Source organism: Pan paniscus, chromosome 18 (assembly GCF_029289425.2).
Source record: "Pan paniscus chromosome 18, NHGRI_mPanPan1-v2.0_pri, whole genome shotgun sequence".
NCBI lineage: Eukaryota > Metazoa > Chordata > Mammalia > Primates > Hominidae > Pan > Pan paniscus.
The window spans coordinates 71,250,327-71,268,672 of NC_073267.2; the positions used below are offsets into that span (position 1 = coordinate 71,250,327).

The following is an 18,346-nucleotide window of genomic DNA, read 5'->3' on the forward strand; positions in this document are numbered from 1 at the left end:
CATTATACAACAACATAGAAAGATATTATTATCTGCACCTTAATGTGATGAAATTGAGGTTTAAAAGGAATGAGTACTTTGACTAACATTGCATAACTTCCCAATATCGTGGTCAGTTTACAATCCCATATCTTTCTGTCTAAATCTGTGCTCTTCACTATCATGTGAAACACAGACACTAAAGATTTATCAAATAGAAATGCAAAAAAAAAAAAAACTTAGTAGTTGTATCATTTCATCCACATACTGAAGAGAATTATGATGTTCAGAGGTACAATTACAATAATCCCATGGATTGAATCAACATTTCCCAAATGGATTTATTTTACCCACCTCTTTGACTTTTAAAATTAGATGTTTCTGTTGCAGATAAAATAATTATAGTATGTGAACATTAAAAAGAAAGACCAAACTATTCATGTGAAAGTCACAGTAAGCCAAACTTCATGGCCAAACTACACTGGATAAAATAAACATGCCATATTCTATGATTGTTATTTTTTATGATTTTGCAACCAAGTTGATGTAAGCAATGTGATTCCTGGATTTTTTATTCCTATATGTGTATTATCTAATATAGGACCTGGCGAATAATGGTGCATTTGAAACTCTGTACAAAGATGAACCTTGTTTAGAGGATGTTTGCCCGTCTATCACACTTAGTAGTATCAAGGAGTAGAGAGAGTTCAGGCTTTGACATCAAATCTGGTGGATTCAAACCTCCCTTTATTACATCTATGGGCTTTTCCTTGTGTCCCGGCTTTCCCGAGTCTCGCATGACACATTTCTAAAACAGTGTTCAGGTTACATCCATCTAAACATTGTTATGAGGATTGAATGAAACAAGAAATGTAAGTACACAGAGACCAGCATTCTGCTTGGGATTAAGTAGCATCTTAAATGCTGGTTTATTTTCTGTTCTTTATTGTCACATGCAGATATCATTTAATGTTACAGATCTAGACATCGAACCAATAGAGAGCATGAAAGGGCAAGTGTATGTACCGCTCTTTTTGCATCCAGGCCATTTCCCTAAGTCATGATTCTTATTATGCCCAGGAAACAGCTTCTCCAGCCATTCTTCAACCAAAGTTAGGCCTTGGGTATCTATTTATACTGAGGCTTCCTTGTTAGTCTATTACTCATTCCTAAAGCACAGTCTCCAGATGGACATACAATGAAGTCTATCATAACCATAGCTGAATGAAAGAGACCAAGATCAACAAGTTCCTCCTTTGCATCTAAAAATATCCAAAACTTCCTGGATGGCTTCATGCTGTTCCCTTTGCCACTAACATTCTTGCTTTCCTTCTTCACTTGCCACATGGTAGTATCTGGATTGACTGCGAAGGGCACCAGAGAAAGCATCATACAGAACTCATTTCTTCCTCCTATTTGTGGTTTGGATGCTTTCTGTCTCTTTCAATTAAACAATTTAACTGTAGTTCAAAAGCTGCCCTCTCCACTACAGAAACTTCACCTCCAGGCCAGGAACTAGGTCTTCAACAATCTGTGTCTGAAGTGCCTAGGATAGGTGGGCAAAAAATGTGTTCAACTCACTAATGTTTTCTGTATTCACTTTGCAATTATTTGGTACACCAAGTGAATGGTTTATTAGACCTTAAAACTCTTTAATCTGGACTGTACTGAGGACAAAAGCAATCATACAGAAAACAAGGCTCAAATAAAAAGATATCAAATTCAGCACTTACTTTCATGAAGATCTCCTATTTAAATACCAAGGGTCATTTGTAGAATATATAATTGCCTTTTAAAATCCATGTCTAACCAATCATTTTTAATAGGTATCCAGATATTCACAGATTTATTTTAGGTATCAGTTACCCTGAGAAGTCACCTGACACATCAATTCCTGTCTTATCTTCTTTTTATATCTTTTCTTAAATAAATGAATGTGGGTTTCTATGGTATTCTGTGGAGTTCAGATTTTTGTTTCTTTGTAACTGCTACATAATTATATTGGAAATGTGAAAAACAGTTCAGCAGGAAATCAAATGCTGGCTCAGTATGGGTATTTTTATATCCAGAGATACTCAAATATGAACCAGCAAAGAGATTTGGATACTATGCCTCACACACAAATCTAATGACAAGCTGTATTTAAAAGCCAGCCAAAAAAAAAAAAAAAAAAAAAAAAACTTTTTCCTAACCAATTTTTCTTTACAGTGTATTAGGGCTGCTTATTTGTTTTACTAAACAAAAACAAAGCTTGGACAGAGGCGCTCTAAAAAGTCAGAGTCCTTTAAACATCAAACTCAGTACAATCTAACTGAAAGAACAGATTGATGAAGATTTGGCATTACCATTGTCAAAAACATGTCAAGTGATATACATATGTACACACACCCACACATACATATATTCTGTACATCAACTCAAGTGAGTTACAGCTTTTTATTGAATACTATAGTTTCTTTTTAACCAATAAGAAATAAATTATATAGGTCGAGGAAAGTTTTTCTTTCAAGCAGGTAATTTTTAAGGAAACCTAGACTGAAATTCATATCTATTTGACTGCAGTGTACAAGTTTTTTCCTCCATACTTGTCATCCACACCTCCCTTCTCCAGCCTCATGTTACTCATTCATTGTTAAATTATGGCAACAGGTGTGGAACAGACTTCAGCATCATTTCAGGCTTATTTGAGTGGGCAGCAGGAGCACTCAAACTTCAACACCAGCTCCTCATTTAAACTCTATTTTAAAATTTCAGAACCCAGAGGTTTCTAAATATCCAAATTCCTCTGGAACAAAGATCACAGATGCAAATGTTAAATTCCTAAATCTCATCTGGACCTCCCCCACCTAACCACTCCATGCAGTTACTTCAGTGGGGATGAAAGCCTACCAGTAATATCTCATTGTGTTCAAAACTCTTTTACAAACTGGATGAAGGAAGGCTGTGGAAAGGTTGGGCCATCTTTTCTGTAATCTGATTTGTTAGTATCACTCACGGTACGTCTTAATAGCAATTGGGTTTTCCCTAGGAGAACTGAGATGCAAAATGTTCAGAAATTAGTCTGAAAAGTGAGACAAAGCTAGGATTAAATCCAATGAGGCTGAGCTCTGGTATTTTTATTAGATGAAATAACTGATGGCATTAACACATGCAGTTATTGTGAAAATTAAACATGCCAAAGAATACAGAAAGGGTTAAAAACCGGCCTAGCACACAGTAAGCTGCGACACTTTTAATTGTAATTATATTTGTCCCTGTTGTCAAGGCTTGCGATCTCCAGCAGAATTTGCTTTTCTTGTTTTCTCATTAGTTTTAACCAGATGCCAATTTCTGTTTATTCAAACTCCATCTCTAATACAGGTTTAGTTTTAGTCTGAATTAAGACTGCAGGGATTATAGCTATGGTTCTCAAGGCATGGTCCCTGGACCTGCAGCATCAGCCTCACATGGAAACTTGTTAGAAATACAAATTCCTGGCCAGCAAGCTATGCTTTAACAAGCCCTCCAGGTGATTCTGACGCACCAAAAAATTTAAGAAACACCTTCCTTTCCTATTCTCTATGTCATAGACTCACTACTCCATTCATAACCTATTCTGCTCCTGAATTTGAATGCTAATATTCTGGGCCCTATATTTTCCTATTTCAATGCATTTGATGGGCCCTTTTAATGTGGAGAATGAGATTATTTCCTTGATCTGGCACTTAAAGGCAAACATAATATCCTTAACTGAATAGGCTTTACTTGAACTTTCTAGCCATATCTACTTCACGTTCCTGATTCCCCTCGTCTTCAGAAGATATTCTAAGCTCTTCTTCTCTTGATAAAGCCATTTTCTAATTTTTAAATGCATCTCTTACTGCTACTTCACAATCCTGATGAAAACTCCTACAGAGAATCTTCACAGAGAACACTGTCTATCCCATGTAGTGGAAGAATCTCACCCTACTCCACACTACATACATGATTTTTTTTGTGTGAATGATTGCTAGAGTTGTAAATGCATGTCTCTAGTTTGTTGTCCCCACTTTGCAAAGCTTAAAGGAGCCATGTCTTGTTTTCTAAGTGCTCACCTCTTAATGCACAGTTGGTGCACATGGAAAAGTTACAGAAATAAGCTGAATCCTATCTGTACTGGTATTTGTGTAGTGTTTATAAAATTTTAGAGAAATAATACAGATGTGAGAAGATGGGAGTACTATGTTTTTGGCAAGAATTGCTCTGTGAGTTTTGGCTTTGTGGGCCTGTGGCAGTGGTTCCACATCTCTGAGTATGGTTCCTCATCATTCCTCCAAGGATTTCAGTGCGGCTGAAACAGACAGAGCTTCTCAAGAGATCTACACAGTGCCTGGCCCAAAGATGCTGCTCAAAGGATATTAGTTTCTTTTTTCTTAGCTAATTTGAATTCCAGGGTGGATAGAATTGGCAGCCATAAAAGGAGCAGGCATAACTTATTCTTGTGACAAATAGCATAACCTTTGAATCTGGGTGACATGTGAGGTGAGTCCTTGTCCTATAGAGGCTCTAGGGACCAGAAAATATCAGCACTACAAGTAAGTGAGTGGAGTAACTGACACCCTGACAGCCCAAATGAGATGGAAGCCAAGTTATCATTTAAATGTCCATCATCTGGCTAAGGGGCTACCTGACCCAGTACTGAAATGCCAGTTGGGTAGGGGTGGATAAGGATGGAATTGGTGCCTATTTTTAGCCCCAGTTTCTAAGCTTTGGATTAGGGATTCCTGGAATCAGAAAACGTGCTGCATTTTCATTCTTTTGGCTTTGCTGCTTTGTAACCTGCTTGCACTTGTTCAATACAGATCAGACCAACTGATAAACGGGCTTGTTGGGTAATGAAGTGTGGGCTGGCATTATTCAAGGCTTGCCTCCAGGCTCTCAGAAGGGAAGAAAAATCAAGGTTCCAAGATCAGAAGCCAGAGTCCTTAGGGAAACAGACAGGGGACCCGAGGCTCCTCTCTGCCAGCACCTTTCTCATGGTCTCTAACTCCCAAGATTGGTTAATGTTCTGTGGGGATCCTTCCCTGTGAACACAGTCAGTGCCCCACAATTTTTCTACAAGGAGAGCACAGTTCTTTCTGCCCTTTCTGTCTCAGCTTCAATCACTCAGGGGGAAAAAAAAAAAAAGACATAAAGATCCAGAAAGCCATAATGGATGTGTACCTATCTGCATGGGATTTTTAACAAACAGCTGTCTAGGGTATATTTTAAAAAAGATCCTCCCTGCCAATCAATTAATAGTGTCTGTTTGGAGTTAGAAATCATCAGGGTACTCCCTCATTATACTAATTCATTATTTCCTTTCTTCATTCATTCATTCATTTAACCAATATTTATTAGGAGCCCCAAAGCACTATGGTAGGCCCACAGGATAAAGCAATAATGAAATGTTACATGAGAACAGGGAACTTAACTATTTCTGCCCTTAGGAATTTATTTTCAAAAGCTCAACCAAATACGTATGTGTTATAAGCCTTGAACAGTTATTTAAAAGAAAATAAACACGTACAACAAAGTGAGGACTTATAACAAAGGAACCAGATCCAACCAGGGTATCAGGAGATAATAAATAATAAGTGCTAACACTTACAGTAGCTTGTATGCAGCAGAAGTTGTTCTAAGCATTAAAAATGCATTAATACATAAAATGAGTTAATACAAATTGCTATTTAAGATGAAATTATAAAGAATCTATAGTTAACCAATTGATGGCTGTTAGAAATATTGTGTCCTGATAGTGTGGTGGCCCATGCCTATAACCCCAGCATTTTGGGAGGCCGAAGCAGGTGAATTGCTTGAGGCCAGGAGTTTGAGACTGGCCTGAGCAACATAGGGAGATCCCATCTCTATTTTTAAAGAAATAAATAAACAATAAAATTAAAATGAAGAAAAAATAAATAATAAAAAGAGAAATATTGTGTCCAATCCTTTCGCCAGATAAATAAGGGATTGGAGCAAAGGATTTTGAATATGCATGCATTATCCTGAGAAGAACATTCTGGAAAGAAGGCAGGAGAGTAATTATGTGGAAACTACAAATCAATATCCCTCAGTCCTACATACTGAGATTCAGCATCCCCGTCTGAATTAAAAAGAAAAAATATGGCCATATTATTTCTAACTCCTCTCATCAAGAGATGACACTTCTCTAGCCCTTCTACCCACTCTTGATCATGTGGCTTGTTTTGGTCAATGAACTATTATCAAACTGGATGCAAATAAAGGCTTGTAAAGTGCTTGCTCACCGGGGCTTCCTGTTGCTTTGCTGCATCTTGTAACATTGAGAACATAATTAAAAAGCTAAGCTAGCCTGCTAGAGGATGAGAGACAAGCTGTGTCTGCTAAAGCACCCCGGACTAAACAGCCCACCATATATACATGTGGGGCCAAGATTGACTTGGCCCATATAATCCACCAGCTTATATATATGGTCCCATATAAGCCATCAGCTGACCAGAAAGAGTACCAAAACCAGTTCAAACCAAAAGAACTGCCCAGCTGCTCCACAGAACCAGAAGAAAACATTATGTTAAGTCACCAAATTGTGTCATGATGTAATATGTAGCAAAAGTGAATTAATACATATTAACATCTCCATATGACTATTTCAGCCCTCTTTCTCTCTAAGCCCAAGTGGTTTGAATAAAGGAAGAAAATGAATGACAAATACAATCCTTTAGATATAGGACTGAGATGATAGGGAATGTAAGAGTTGGCAAGCACCAGGTTTCATCTGGAAGAGGATAGAGAGGAGGATAGAAAAGGGAAGGCAGGGGGATGAAAGAGAAAATACAAAGAATATTATCAAGTCCTTACCATAAGTTAGGCTCTGTTTACGCAATTTACCTGTGTTATCTCATTTAACTCCCATAACAAACTTCAAATATAGCCGTTGAGACCTAAAGAGATTGCATAACTTATTTAAGTCACACATTTAACATATGTTAGACCCAATGTTTTCACTGGGGCAATTTGACTTCATAGCTTATGTCCTTAACTAATAACCTCTACTATAACTCAACAGCTTATGTCCTTAACTAATAACCTCTATTGTTATAAAAAAAAACTGTTAGAACAACTTGCCTATGACTTTGGTTTTGGATGAAGAAGGAGCTTTTAAAGTTGCCAACCTGGCCGGGATACTTGGGACTGACAGAGGAAAGAAGATGCTCCTATTAATATACATAATCAAGGAAAATTACATCCCTCAAATAATCCCAAAGTGATATGTTCCTGAACAAACAATTTGAGAGATTCTCTGGATTAGGTTGGGTAGTTTTGCTTGATGACAAACATGGTCACTTTTTGGCAAATTCTTTTTAATTATACAATAATGATAGAATTGAGTTTATATTATGATTAATACTATAAAATTGATATTAGCATTGACATTATTATCAAGTTTACCTTAAGTTAGGCAAGATTATAGCTCTTAAATATATTTATTCTTCATCATACATCTCTAAAGGTGCACCAACACATTCCCCATTGTACTAGGCTTAATACTTCAATGATGAAATAATCTGTACACCAAACCCCCAGGACACAAACTTACTTAAGTTACAAACCTGCACATGCACCCCTGAACTTAAAATAAAAATTTAAACACATTACCAATTTTATAGATAGCAAAACTAAGCCACCACAGAGAGAAGTTGAGTAACTTAACAAAAGAGTGAGCATGGATAAATGAAAAAGCAATGATTCCAACCTAGCAAACAGATTTATGAGCCTGGATACTTAACCACTATCTTATTCCCTTCAACTGCTGGACTGATAACTTTATTTTCTCCTCCCAGTCCTCATGACTTCTCCATCCCTAAAGAAAACCAAAGCCTGAGGGGTAAATCAACCCAATACTATCCTACCTTTAAAATCTGTTCAGATATCTAGGGTCTTCCTTACTTCCTTTAATATGGTACTACAAACCTGGAGATAACCATTTGCTATGAGCTACCAGTTAGCAGCAACTCGCACCTGAAAAGCTAGCATTCATGTTTTCTGCTTACCTTCTTTCTACATTTTATCTATAGTTGTCTACAGTAAGAGTTATTGTTACGGCTTTGGAGAGGGTGGTTTATAAAGAGTGACAAGGGCAAGATGTAGGTATAGGTGTGTCTTATCTACTCTTATTTTTGAGCTTAGGACTGGGAGGCTATTAATCACACTGACATCCTAAAGGAATGCCTGGCCAAAATCTATTCCTCCATTCTCAATCCACGTGTTCTTTCTTAGACTGGAAGGAACAAAGGCAGGAAAGATGAAAGGAAGAGGTGGTGGGAGAAAATTAGTAGAATGGTTGCAGAACAAAGTAAAAATCAGGGAGAAATTCCCAAGTCAAGTCTACTGCTACCTACGTCGCAGGGGTAGCCAGAGAGTCACAAGGATTAGAATAAAACTGACATGGGCTATGCGCAGAATTACATCCATTTTGTGCCTGCATCACTTATCTCCTTGGACTTGGAAGGACATGGACCCCAATTCTTCCCTGTAGGAAATCATGCTTTGGATGCTGATTCCCTCCCCAGGAATCTGTAGCTTCCCTTTCACTTTCCATATTTTAGTTTTCACTTTCCTTCACTGTATTTCTCTTTGCTAAGAACATTGATCTCCAGCTTAGAGAACCTGCATGCCTATCTAAAGTGGGGGATCTAGATAGGAACTTGCCACATGACTATATTCCCAGACAGGCTTATCAGTCTTACTGCTGCAACCTGTGTGATTTTGGGGAGCCCCTTAACCACCTCTGTACCTGAATTACACTGCCCACTTTAGGCTCTTATCATCTCTTCTCTTCCATGGGTGTTATCTAACTCAATAATAGCTTCTCTCCCACTATCTCCCCTTCACCCTGCACAAGGGAATAGCTATCGATCTTTATGGAGCTCTCGCTCTATGTCATAGGCAATAGAGACAGATGGATATATATGAAGCACAATCTTGATATAAAATCTAAAGTCTTTAGTAAGCATGTGCCTGCTTCATTATGAGGGCCATTGCTTAGCCATTGATCAATCTACCATGCCTCAACCAAGGGCAAGAAGAAGGTCAATGAACAAACATATTGGATATGCAATGCAGAAACATAACTGCACCTAGAAGTAACACACAGGCCATAATTACCAACTATTTTGTTGTGGGAAGGGGAAGGGTAACAGACAAAAAATTAAATAAATAATTTTAAATGAAGCTGTGATTCAAAGCCCCCATTAAGGGCCATATTAACCAGAAGAACATACACTATGTCTCCATCATTTTCTTAAGATTGTAGGTAAATTATTTGCTAAAAGACGTAGTACTATCATTTTTATTTCCATTCTCACTATACCCACAAGTTTAAAGAGTAATCATTTCTGTTCACAGATGAGGAAACTGAGAGTAAAAGAGAAACAATGTACCCAAGGTTACATGACCAAAGTGTGGCAAGGACTCCAACTCCATCCAACTCCAGAACCCAAGATTCCTCTAAACAATGAACTGCCTATAAAGATATATTTTTTTCTAAGTATATCTTAGAAAATTGCTGGACAAAGCAATTATTCTGGCAACTGGGCCCCATGCCAGGAAAAAACAATCCTTAAGTGCAATAAAACTAGTGTTTTCCCTGGGAGATTTAACCATCATTAGCGAAAAGCTTCATTTGCAATAATGTGTGCAGCCCGCTGTAGTGGGCCAGAGCAATGCATTATCACTAACTCAAAGAGATTAATTTAATGGGCAATTATATGCTTCCTGCTTTGAAATACTTTCAGGTAACCAATAGTCATGTACTTTCTGCAAATGCCATGCCAATTGCCTGCTCCCAGGTACAGAGTGTCAGAGAGTTTTGAAACTTTCTATTCCACACCATCACGTTCTCTGTGAAGGACACTTTAAAATGAGCATTCAGTGCATCTAAAATGCCCCTGCAGAGACTCTATTCTAAGCAAATTAATTCCCACATTCTCAGTATTCTTTATTGTCCTATGGCTATAATCAGCATGGGAAAATTTTTAAAAAAAAGAACAAACAAACCAATAATGCCTCATCCTTCTTTGCCTCCCTTTGCAGTATTGTCAAATTGTAATGTTCGTTTATTTGTGTGTGTGTGTGTGTGTGTGTGTGTGCATGGTGAGGAAAACAAGGAAGAAGTTGTGAGAAGTAAATTCCTGAAACTTTCCTTTGAGATTCTAATTCAATAGGTCTCAAATGAAGTCTGGACTATTCCTTGTTTGTTTGTTTTAGACAATTTTCTAGGCAATTCTAATCAATGGTCTGCTTTGAAAAACAGCCTTCTAAAATGTACTATGCTGTGTTCTCTATTCTATGTTCTTCAGTTTCCTAATCTATAAAATGGGATTAGGATTCTGGTTTTAAAAGTTCCAAAGTTCTGCTATGTTTATTAGGCAATATTCTTACTCTCCATAATAAAATGCATGCTTTTTCATTCCTTCACCTCACCCTTGTCCTTGCCCTAACCTTCTCCTTTGCACAGAAAAACGGTTTCATTTACTTGATTCAAGAAATGATGTAGCAGTATCAGAAGCTCAAGTTGAGCAAGAAGATAAAGAGGAAAGAAGATTGAAGTGAGGTTTCTGTGGAAGGTATTTAAGGACATATATTCTGCAGTTAAACAAGATCTGATCCTGTATCTCCACTCTCATCCTTGCCCTCTATGAAATTTTGACAAGTTACTTAACCTGTATCTGAGTTTCTTTGCCTGGAAAATGCTTATAATAATAGTAGTCACTTTTCAGCAAATGTTATGAGAATTAAAAGCATCGAAGGGCTTTTTTCAGTTTATTTTCTCATTGTTTTCATTATTCAGCTAAATTTACCTTAAATCTTCATCATCATGGTAAATAGCAGCCATGCACTGTAGTTTCAGGGAATGGGGTTGCTACTAGCAGAGATATACTATACAAGCCTAATCTCTTGTTAGCACATGGACATCTGCCTGCCAGCTCATGTGATAAGATGTGCCAGTTGATCAGGATGACATGTTAGATCCACTACCACTGAAATACTTGGGTAATAAACACAGTGAAGCATCTCAGCCTCGGTTAAGTGAATCTGACACAAGAGGATAAAGAAGGACATCTCCATTCTCATTAAGAGATAACAGATGGACTTCGCTAAAATCCACTTTTTAGCCTAATTTCATTTGTTTAAATCTTTTATCTGATGAGATAGCATTCTGAGAGTCATTTTAAATTGTTCTCCCTGGAATGACTTTTTCTTTATCATTATTAGAACCTCCCCCTATGGGGTTCTGTTATTCTGAATGGTTTTAAATATTCATCTCAGACAAATTCTATAAATCTCCTTTTAATTTTTTTCCCCAAGACATGGTCTGTGGCTTTGGAAGATAAACATCATGTGATGGGCTAAATAATCAAATCAAGTAAAAACAAGTTTCTAAGCTATGTTCATAGTAATTTCAATTTTTAAAATTTCTCTGTGATCTTATGATTTCCACTTCCCTTTATGATTAAGAAAATAGGTGGTTTAATTGTACACTTAAAGTTCTCAAATTTATGCCACCCCAGCTAGTATTTTACAGCTAAAATTTAAAGCTCTCTTTTGTATTCTCATCCTTGTTTGTTCTAAGAAAGAAATCTGCAAAAATTCAAAGACAGATTTTTAAGTTTGCAGCCTAATATTTCTTAAGATGTTTGACATGAATTCAGCTTGTTTCTTGGCCAAAATGCACCTGTGCAGTTTGTTTAGTTTTTAATCTCTGACAAAAAAAAAAAAAAAGTGAGACAGTTCCCATCAACTCCCATTCATTGATTTGAATGGAATCAATGTATGATTGGGCACATATTTTAAATTCTCTATGGTTCATGAGCAAGCTGAGGCTCAGCATATGAGTGCAGGTACAATGTGTTCATTCTCCATATGAAGCCAGCTATAAACCTGAATCTGGGATATGACTGAACCATTTCTCTAAAAACATTCAGAAAATTTGATCTGGTCTACTTTTGATATTTTCAGTAATTTGGTTATATTGTGTTAATTAATATTAACACTTAATTAATTAATACCACTTAATTAATACCAGTTAATTAATACCACTTAAAAATCTTAACTAGTTATTTTACTAAAATACATAAAGTCTTGATTTTTCATATGTATTTTGAAGTAATTTTTAATATCATCATATCCTCATTGAAGGAGGTCAGTAGATGCATTTATTTTCACACCATCAAAGTGGAATTGCTTGAATTCTCAACATTCATCATCTTCTTCCTTACCTCTGTGCCTTTCTTTATGGATATATCAACAGGTTCCAATTTACCCTTTGATATACAGGTACTCCCAGGTGCCACTGGAAAGAAAACTCCAAGAGGAGCAGAATTTATGCCTACTTTACTCCCTGCTATATCCTCAGTCACTAGATGAGTGCTTAGCAATAGTAAAGACTTAATGAATAATTATTGAATGAATGAGCAAATGAACATCTTCCCTGACTGAGCTTGGTAGCCTTGTCACCCTGCAGCTAACAGCTCAATGCCCTGGAGCAGCTATTTTTGTATCTGTTTTTCTTACTTGTGTGGGATTTCTCAAAAATGAGTCTTTTGTTTCTGGATTGTCCTGAAATGTTTCTTAAGCCAAGCTCTGTGTATTCATTGCTTTGAGTACATTTTGCTGATAACTCATAAACCTTGATGGATATTTAAGTAAAGGAATCTATCTTATTATAAAAAGGTGGCATGGGCCTTGGTTGTGGATCATGTTTGTAATCCCAGCAGGAGAATCAGTGGAGGTGAGGAGTTCAAGACTAGCCTGGGCAACATGGTGAGACCCTGTTTCTAAAAAACAAAAACAAAAACAAAAACAAAAACAAAAAAAAACTACAATTAGCCAGGCATGATGGCTTGTGCCTGTAGGCCCAGATGCTAGGGAGTCTAAAGCAGGAGGATCACTTGAGCCCAGGGTGGAGTGAGCTATGATATAGTGCCTGGGCAAAAGAGAGAGCTCTATCTCAAAGGTAACATGAATTAAGTTTAACTCTACTAGATTGTTTTCAGTATATGTGAAAATTCTTTATAAAGTAATTATTGACTATCCACATTAAAGAAGACTGGGTTTTTTTGAGCTTTTTATAAAGCCTTAAGTCATCTAAATAGATACAGCTTTTCTGAGAGGCTTAAGGTGATAATCAGGCTTCGACATGGTAAATTACTAAAAAAATTATGTCTACATCTTTCTAAATGAGGTTAACACTTCTAACAAACCAAAATCACCAAATGGCATGCTTTATTTGCTACTTCTCTTCATGTTACAAGGAGAAACTGCCGTGATGGTAAGACACTAGGGAAGAAAATAGTACTCCTAAGGCAGGGGAAACAGCAAAGTTTCCAAAGCTCTGTTTCTATCCAGAGCCAGAGTTTGGTAGTGTTGAAACTACATATCAACTTGACTGCATGTTCTCTGCCTGCACTCAAGGCTGCTATAAGAAACAGACATTCTTCACTCTTGAATCTTCACTCTTTCACACAAACGTTCTTTTTATAAGGCTTGGTAGAGGACATTTTCCTCACATCACAAAACCAGAAAAAACATTGTTTCTCCTGAACACCTGGATTACTTCTTTTTAAATACAAACAAAGTAATCATTTTTCACAGAGATATTTCCCCTGTTTTCACATCAGCTGCCAGACAGTGAGTGAATTTTAGGGCATATTTCCTATAATTATCATCTATATTTCTCTATATAGTATGTGTGCCCATGAATCTTTCTTAACATTGATTTTTATTTTCTTATTCAAATTCCCTTTACCCCAACTCTCTTGGAATTTATTGTCTCCTTTGAATTTGTGCACAACTTCAAAGGCCTTTATAGAAAGAAGATATTCAGATAATAAGCAACATGTTTTTTGCTAGGAAATAAAATGGACATCCTCTCCCTTTTCCATTTTTTGTATAATAAAAGTTGATAAAGTAGATGTAATCTCTTAAAGACAGTTTGGCACCAAATTTCACCATATAGCTATTGTTTAGAGACTCCATCATAGTTTTATCAAGTGCAAAGAAGAAAAAAAAAGTCAATAAAAAGATTAACAAGTTATTTTAACAACCCTAAACTCTCCTCCCCCATAATAAAATAGCTCAAATGTTTTCACAAAATGTATGAAAAAAATTACATTGAATTGATATTGATATAATTTTAAACAGCCCATGATTACTGTGTAAAATACATTAGACTCTAAAAAAAACAAAAAATTATCTATAATCTCTCCTACCCAAAATAATACATATTGATAAAGCTTCCGTCTATATTTTCCACATGTATGTGTGCATGTGTATGATTTAAATGTGTGTTTCTATATTGTATGTACCATACTATATGTATATGTGTCCAATTATTTAAATTATAGTGTACAGTTCTTGAATTTTTTTAACCTATTGTTTTATACTAAATCTTTTCCTCTTACTTTAAAATGCAAAGCATTGTTTTTAATGGCTGAATAATGGATATAAGAATGTTTCCTTCTCACATATCCTGAAACATTTCAGTAATTTACCACAGTGTAAGTTATTTTGTGTTGAGATGATACATTCAAAGGCTCCTTGGGAACAATCAAATAAGTTCCAATGCCAAGGTACCTAACAGAAACAGGGGCTGCTTATCACATTATTAATAAGCATAAATTGAACTCAGTCACACAAGGAAGAAATGAACAAATCCAGGCACTTACTAATTTCAGTAGCAATGATTGTTATGTTGTGCCATACACTTAATTCTCTGTCAAGTGGTGTTGCCAGCGTTATCTTCCCATCGTCTGCATTAATGTTGAACTGCCTCTCCAGGTCAGTGTGCCGGTCGATGGAAAACCTACAAAACAGACACATCTGTAATCTACTTCAATGTTTATATGATCCATACATTCCACAGCAGACCTTTAGTAATCCTTGGAGAGCCATATTTGTGAAATCAAATGAATTGGGAAACTCAGTGGCATCATAATTTATAAAACAAAATGACTGAATGAGGCATGAGAAACTTAGTAATTATTGTCCAAGGAGCAATTAGCTACATATGCAACATGTAGGTCATAAACTGCCATCAGTTTCAATAGATAGCATCTTCAAAAATGGATGCTGATGAAGAGTTAATTGGACAATCCATCACATTTATTGGACAGCTTATGATAATTAGCAGTTGCCACAAAATATCATATAAAACAATGAATTCAAGCCCAAAGCAGGATGGCACTAGGCAGCATGTTACGTATGTCCATTCAAATAAAACATGTATTTTGTTAAACTTTCATTTGACTGTACTGCATTTATGGGACTTCATTTTGTTGTTGGTGGTGGTCGTTTGTTTTGTTTTATTTCCTTTTTAAGTAAAGTGTGTATTTAGGTTTTCTATTAGTCTCAGTCCATAGAAATTGGATAGTTGTTGATTCTATGGTTGTTTTTAAATAGTTGTTTATAGTTAATGTTTTTTAAAAGTTAGAATTGATATTTTAACATATTTTAACACTATAGTCTACTAAATTAAGAATTTCAAAGGGACATATTAGTAGTTACTTTATCAAGCAAACTCATTCAGATAAGAAAATACGTGAGATGTGTGGTGTCTAGAGCAAACTGCTTCTCAGGACCACTAAGTATCAGGGTAGTATCAAGACAAAGAAAAGAAATTATTCTCACAACATTTATTAATATCTTTTTTATACACCAAGATTCATTTCCTGGCTATGGAATGCTGGACCCAATAATCTTTAAGTTTTAAAGACTACAAGGTGGACTATTGGCCCGTAAGTAAGCAGTGATGCACTAAAACAGGATAGGATGGACGCCCAAAGAACGATATATGCAATTGCATTTCAGGAAGAAAGACTGAAGAAGGCCTTCATGATTGAGGTGATGGCTTAGGAAGTGCACACGAAATCTCTCTATTCATTGATACTCATTAAACTCAAAGCTGAAGCATGGTCCATGCCAGTTAGTACTGAGCGCATTTCTTATACATGTTCTTGATAGATACTTATTATATGACAAAGAATAAGACTATGCCATTATAAAAAAATAAATTCTCCATAATCCTCCCACTATAATTTTGCACTGTTAATATTTTAGTAGAGCTCATTGAAAACATTATGTATGTATGTATATGAATATGCATCTACCAATTTGTACCTATACCTACCTATGAAGATAGCTAGATAAATAACTATAGAGCAAGTTACTAGTTAGATAGCTAGATAGGTATAGATAGATATATTAATGGATTTTTCCTTCTCGTTTTAGCTATTTCTTTTTCATTAGAGAAGGTATGCATATCATTTATACTAGATTCAAAAGTCATTGTAAAAAGATCTTCTTGTTAAATCCTGCCCACCAAAGATAAGCATAATTAAAATATTTGGAATAATAGTTAAAATGACTTAATTTCTCAATTGTTTATTGATAAATCATTTGAAAAAAATATATTATAAAATGAAATAATAACTGCCCATTTAGTAATGACTTCACTACAAATAAAAACTAAGACACTGACTTGTACTTGTACACTAGGCATTTACAAATCACTCCCATCCCCAATCCCCAGGATAATTGAAGAAATTCAGAGAGAATTTAAGAACTGAGAGACAGCTAAGTTAACAGTGCTCTCAACAAAATCCTGAACATGAGGATGTGTTTATTGCAAAGTGTTTAAATGTGTTGTATTATGGAAAGAAGACCAAAAGTCATTTTCCTGGGGAATAATGATGGCTGATTCAACCAATGATATTCCAAGTTTAACTGTAAAATAACTAAACAGACATGTGTTTTGCTTCAGATATCATGTGTATTCTGACTCTTAAAAGAGCTAAAAAATGTCCAGAGGATTAATTATCACTTTCTGCATTATATTCATAAATAACTTTGCAGGCATTTCTGGTTCTAGTAATTTTATTATCTCACTGCTGATATTTCACACATCCATGCGTCAACCAATTTCCCAGAGGCCACAGTAAACAAGAATCAGTCTAATCACTGATACTCATGAATCCCAAATCAGAAACACATTCCATGGCTATTTGGTTGCTGTCCAGTAATTGCCTAGAATTTCTAGCCCCAAAGAAGCATGGGGAGCAAAAACGGGGTATTTGGAAGTTGGCATTTAAAAAATGTTGTTGTTTGTGAATCCCTTATTCAAATATGCATCATGCAGAACACAAATTTAGAGCAAATTATATCTCTATTACTTATGTATTGCTGTTTCTAGGATAATTAGTAAATTCACTGAGCCTCAATTTATTTGCTGGTGAAATAGGAATTATTTATATCCCAGGAACAGTTGTGAAGACTAAAAACAAAGCTTAAATCAATCTCTGGCACTAAGTATGTACTAAAAATAGGCTCATCGTCATCATCGTCATCTTCATCTCTCATTAAATGATATATTAATAAACTTCCCTATTTAGAAAGTAGTGAAGAATGCCCTTCCTTAGGAATTTATAAATGGCAGAAAACTTTAAAAAAAAGTGTGTTATTTAACTCCCATAACTCTAACAAAGGCAGAGATATTTTTCTCATTTTTTAAAGTTCCAGATCATGACAGACTTTATGGGGTGAGTCATAGGAATTTATAAAATAGTCTATAAATACAGCCCTTTAGTGAGATCAGAGGTAGGAATGTCATAATATTACCAGATTACACAATAGAAGGAACTTGATGGGAAAGAAATGACTTAGTTTAAAATTCACTTTAAAGTCTACCTCAACTATTTTGGAAAACTCCTGCTGCTTCTGTAGAAATTTCACACATTTTATTGCCTAGTAGACTTTATGATAACAGCTCCCAAGAATGACTAAACAGCACAAAAATTCTGACTCAACGTTTTGGTCAACAAGCATGCATGAAACACCAAATTTGTACCAAGCACAGTGCTAGATTCCTTTTCCTTCTCCCACCCTTCTTTTCTTGGTTTCTTATATAATGAATAACAGAAAAATAAAACTCTCAGAGACTAGGACATTTTAGGTAACACAACTGTTAAACAGCGGAACCAGAATGAATACTCACTTCTGAGTCATTGTGAAGTTCATGCATAAACCAAACACATAAAGGGCTTATCTTATTCATGCATAAAATGGGGATAGTAATAGTCCCTGGCTAACAAGATTGCTGTGAAGATCACATGAGATGATAGGTGTGGCACAGTTCACCAACACGTGTGTGCTGACCGCTGCGTATAACACAGTGTGAAGGGCCCTCATATCATTTGTATCATGGTGACATCCTTGAATGCCTACACATGTACTCAATTTTCTGAACCCCAAACTGGGACACAACATTCTATGATTTGAATGTTTGTGTGATTCCCAAAATACATATGTTGAAATCCTAACTCCCAAGGTGATCGTA

General features: G+C 35.9%; 1 protein-coding gene across 4 annotated transcripts in view; it reads right to left on the bottom strand.

Annotated features, from left to right (window-relative positions):
• Positions 1 to 18,346, bottom strand: part of CDH8 (cadherin 8) — a 390,315-nt gene that overhangs the window by 128,392 nt on the left and 243,577 nt on the right. For all 4 annotated transcript variants that reach the window (XM_008977349.5, XM_034940342.3, XM_008977348.5 and 1 more), the window contains exon 8: positions 14,682 to 14,818. In XM_008977349.5, the coding sequence (XP_008975597.3) occupies positions 14,682 to 14,818 (137 nt within the window). The remainder of the gene's footprint in view (positions 1 to 14,681; positions 14,819 to 18,346) is intronic.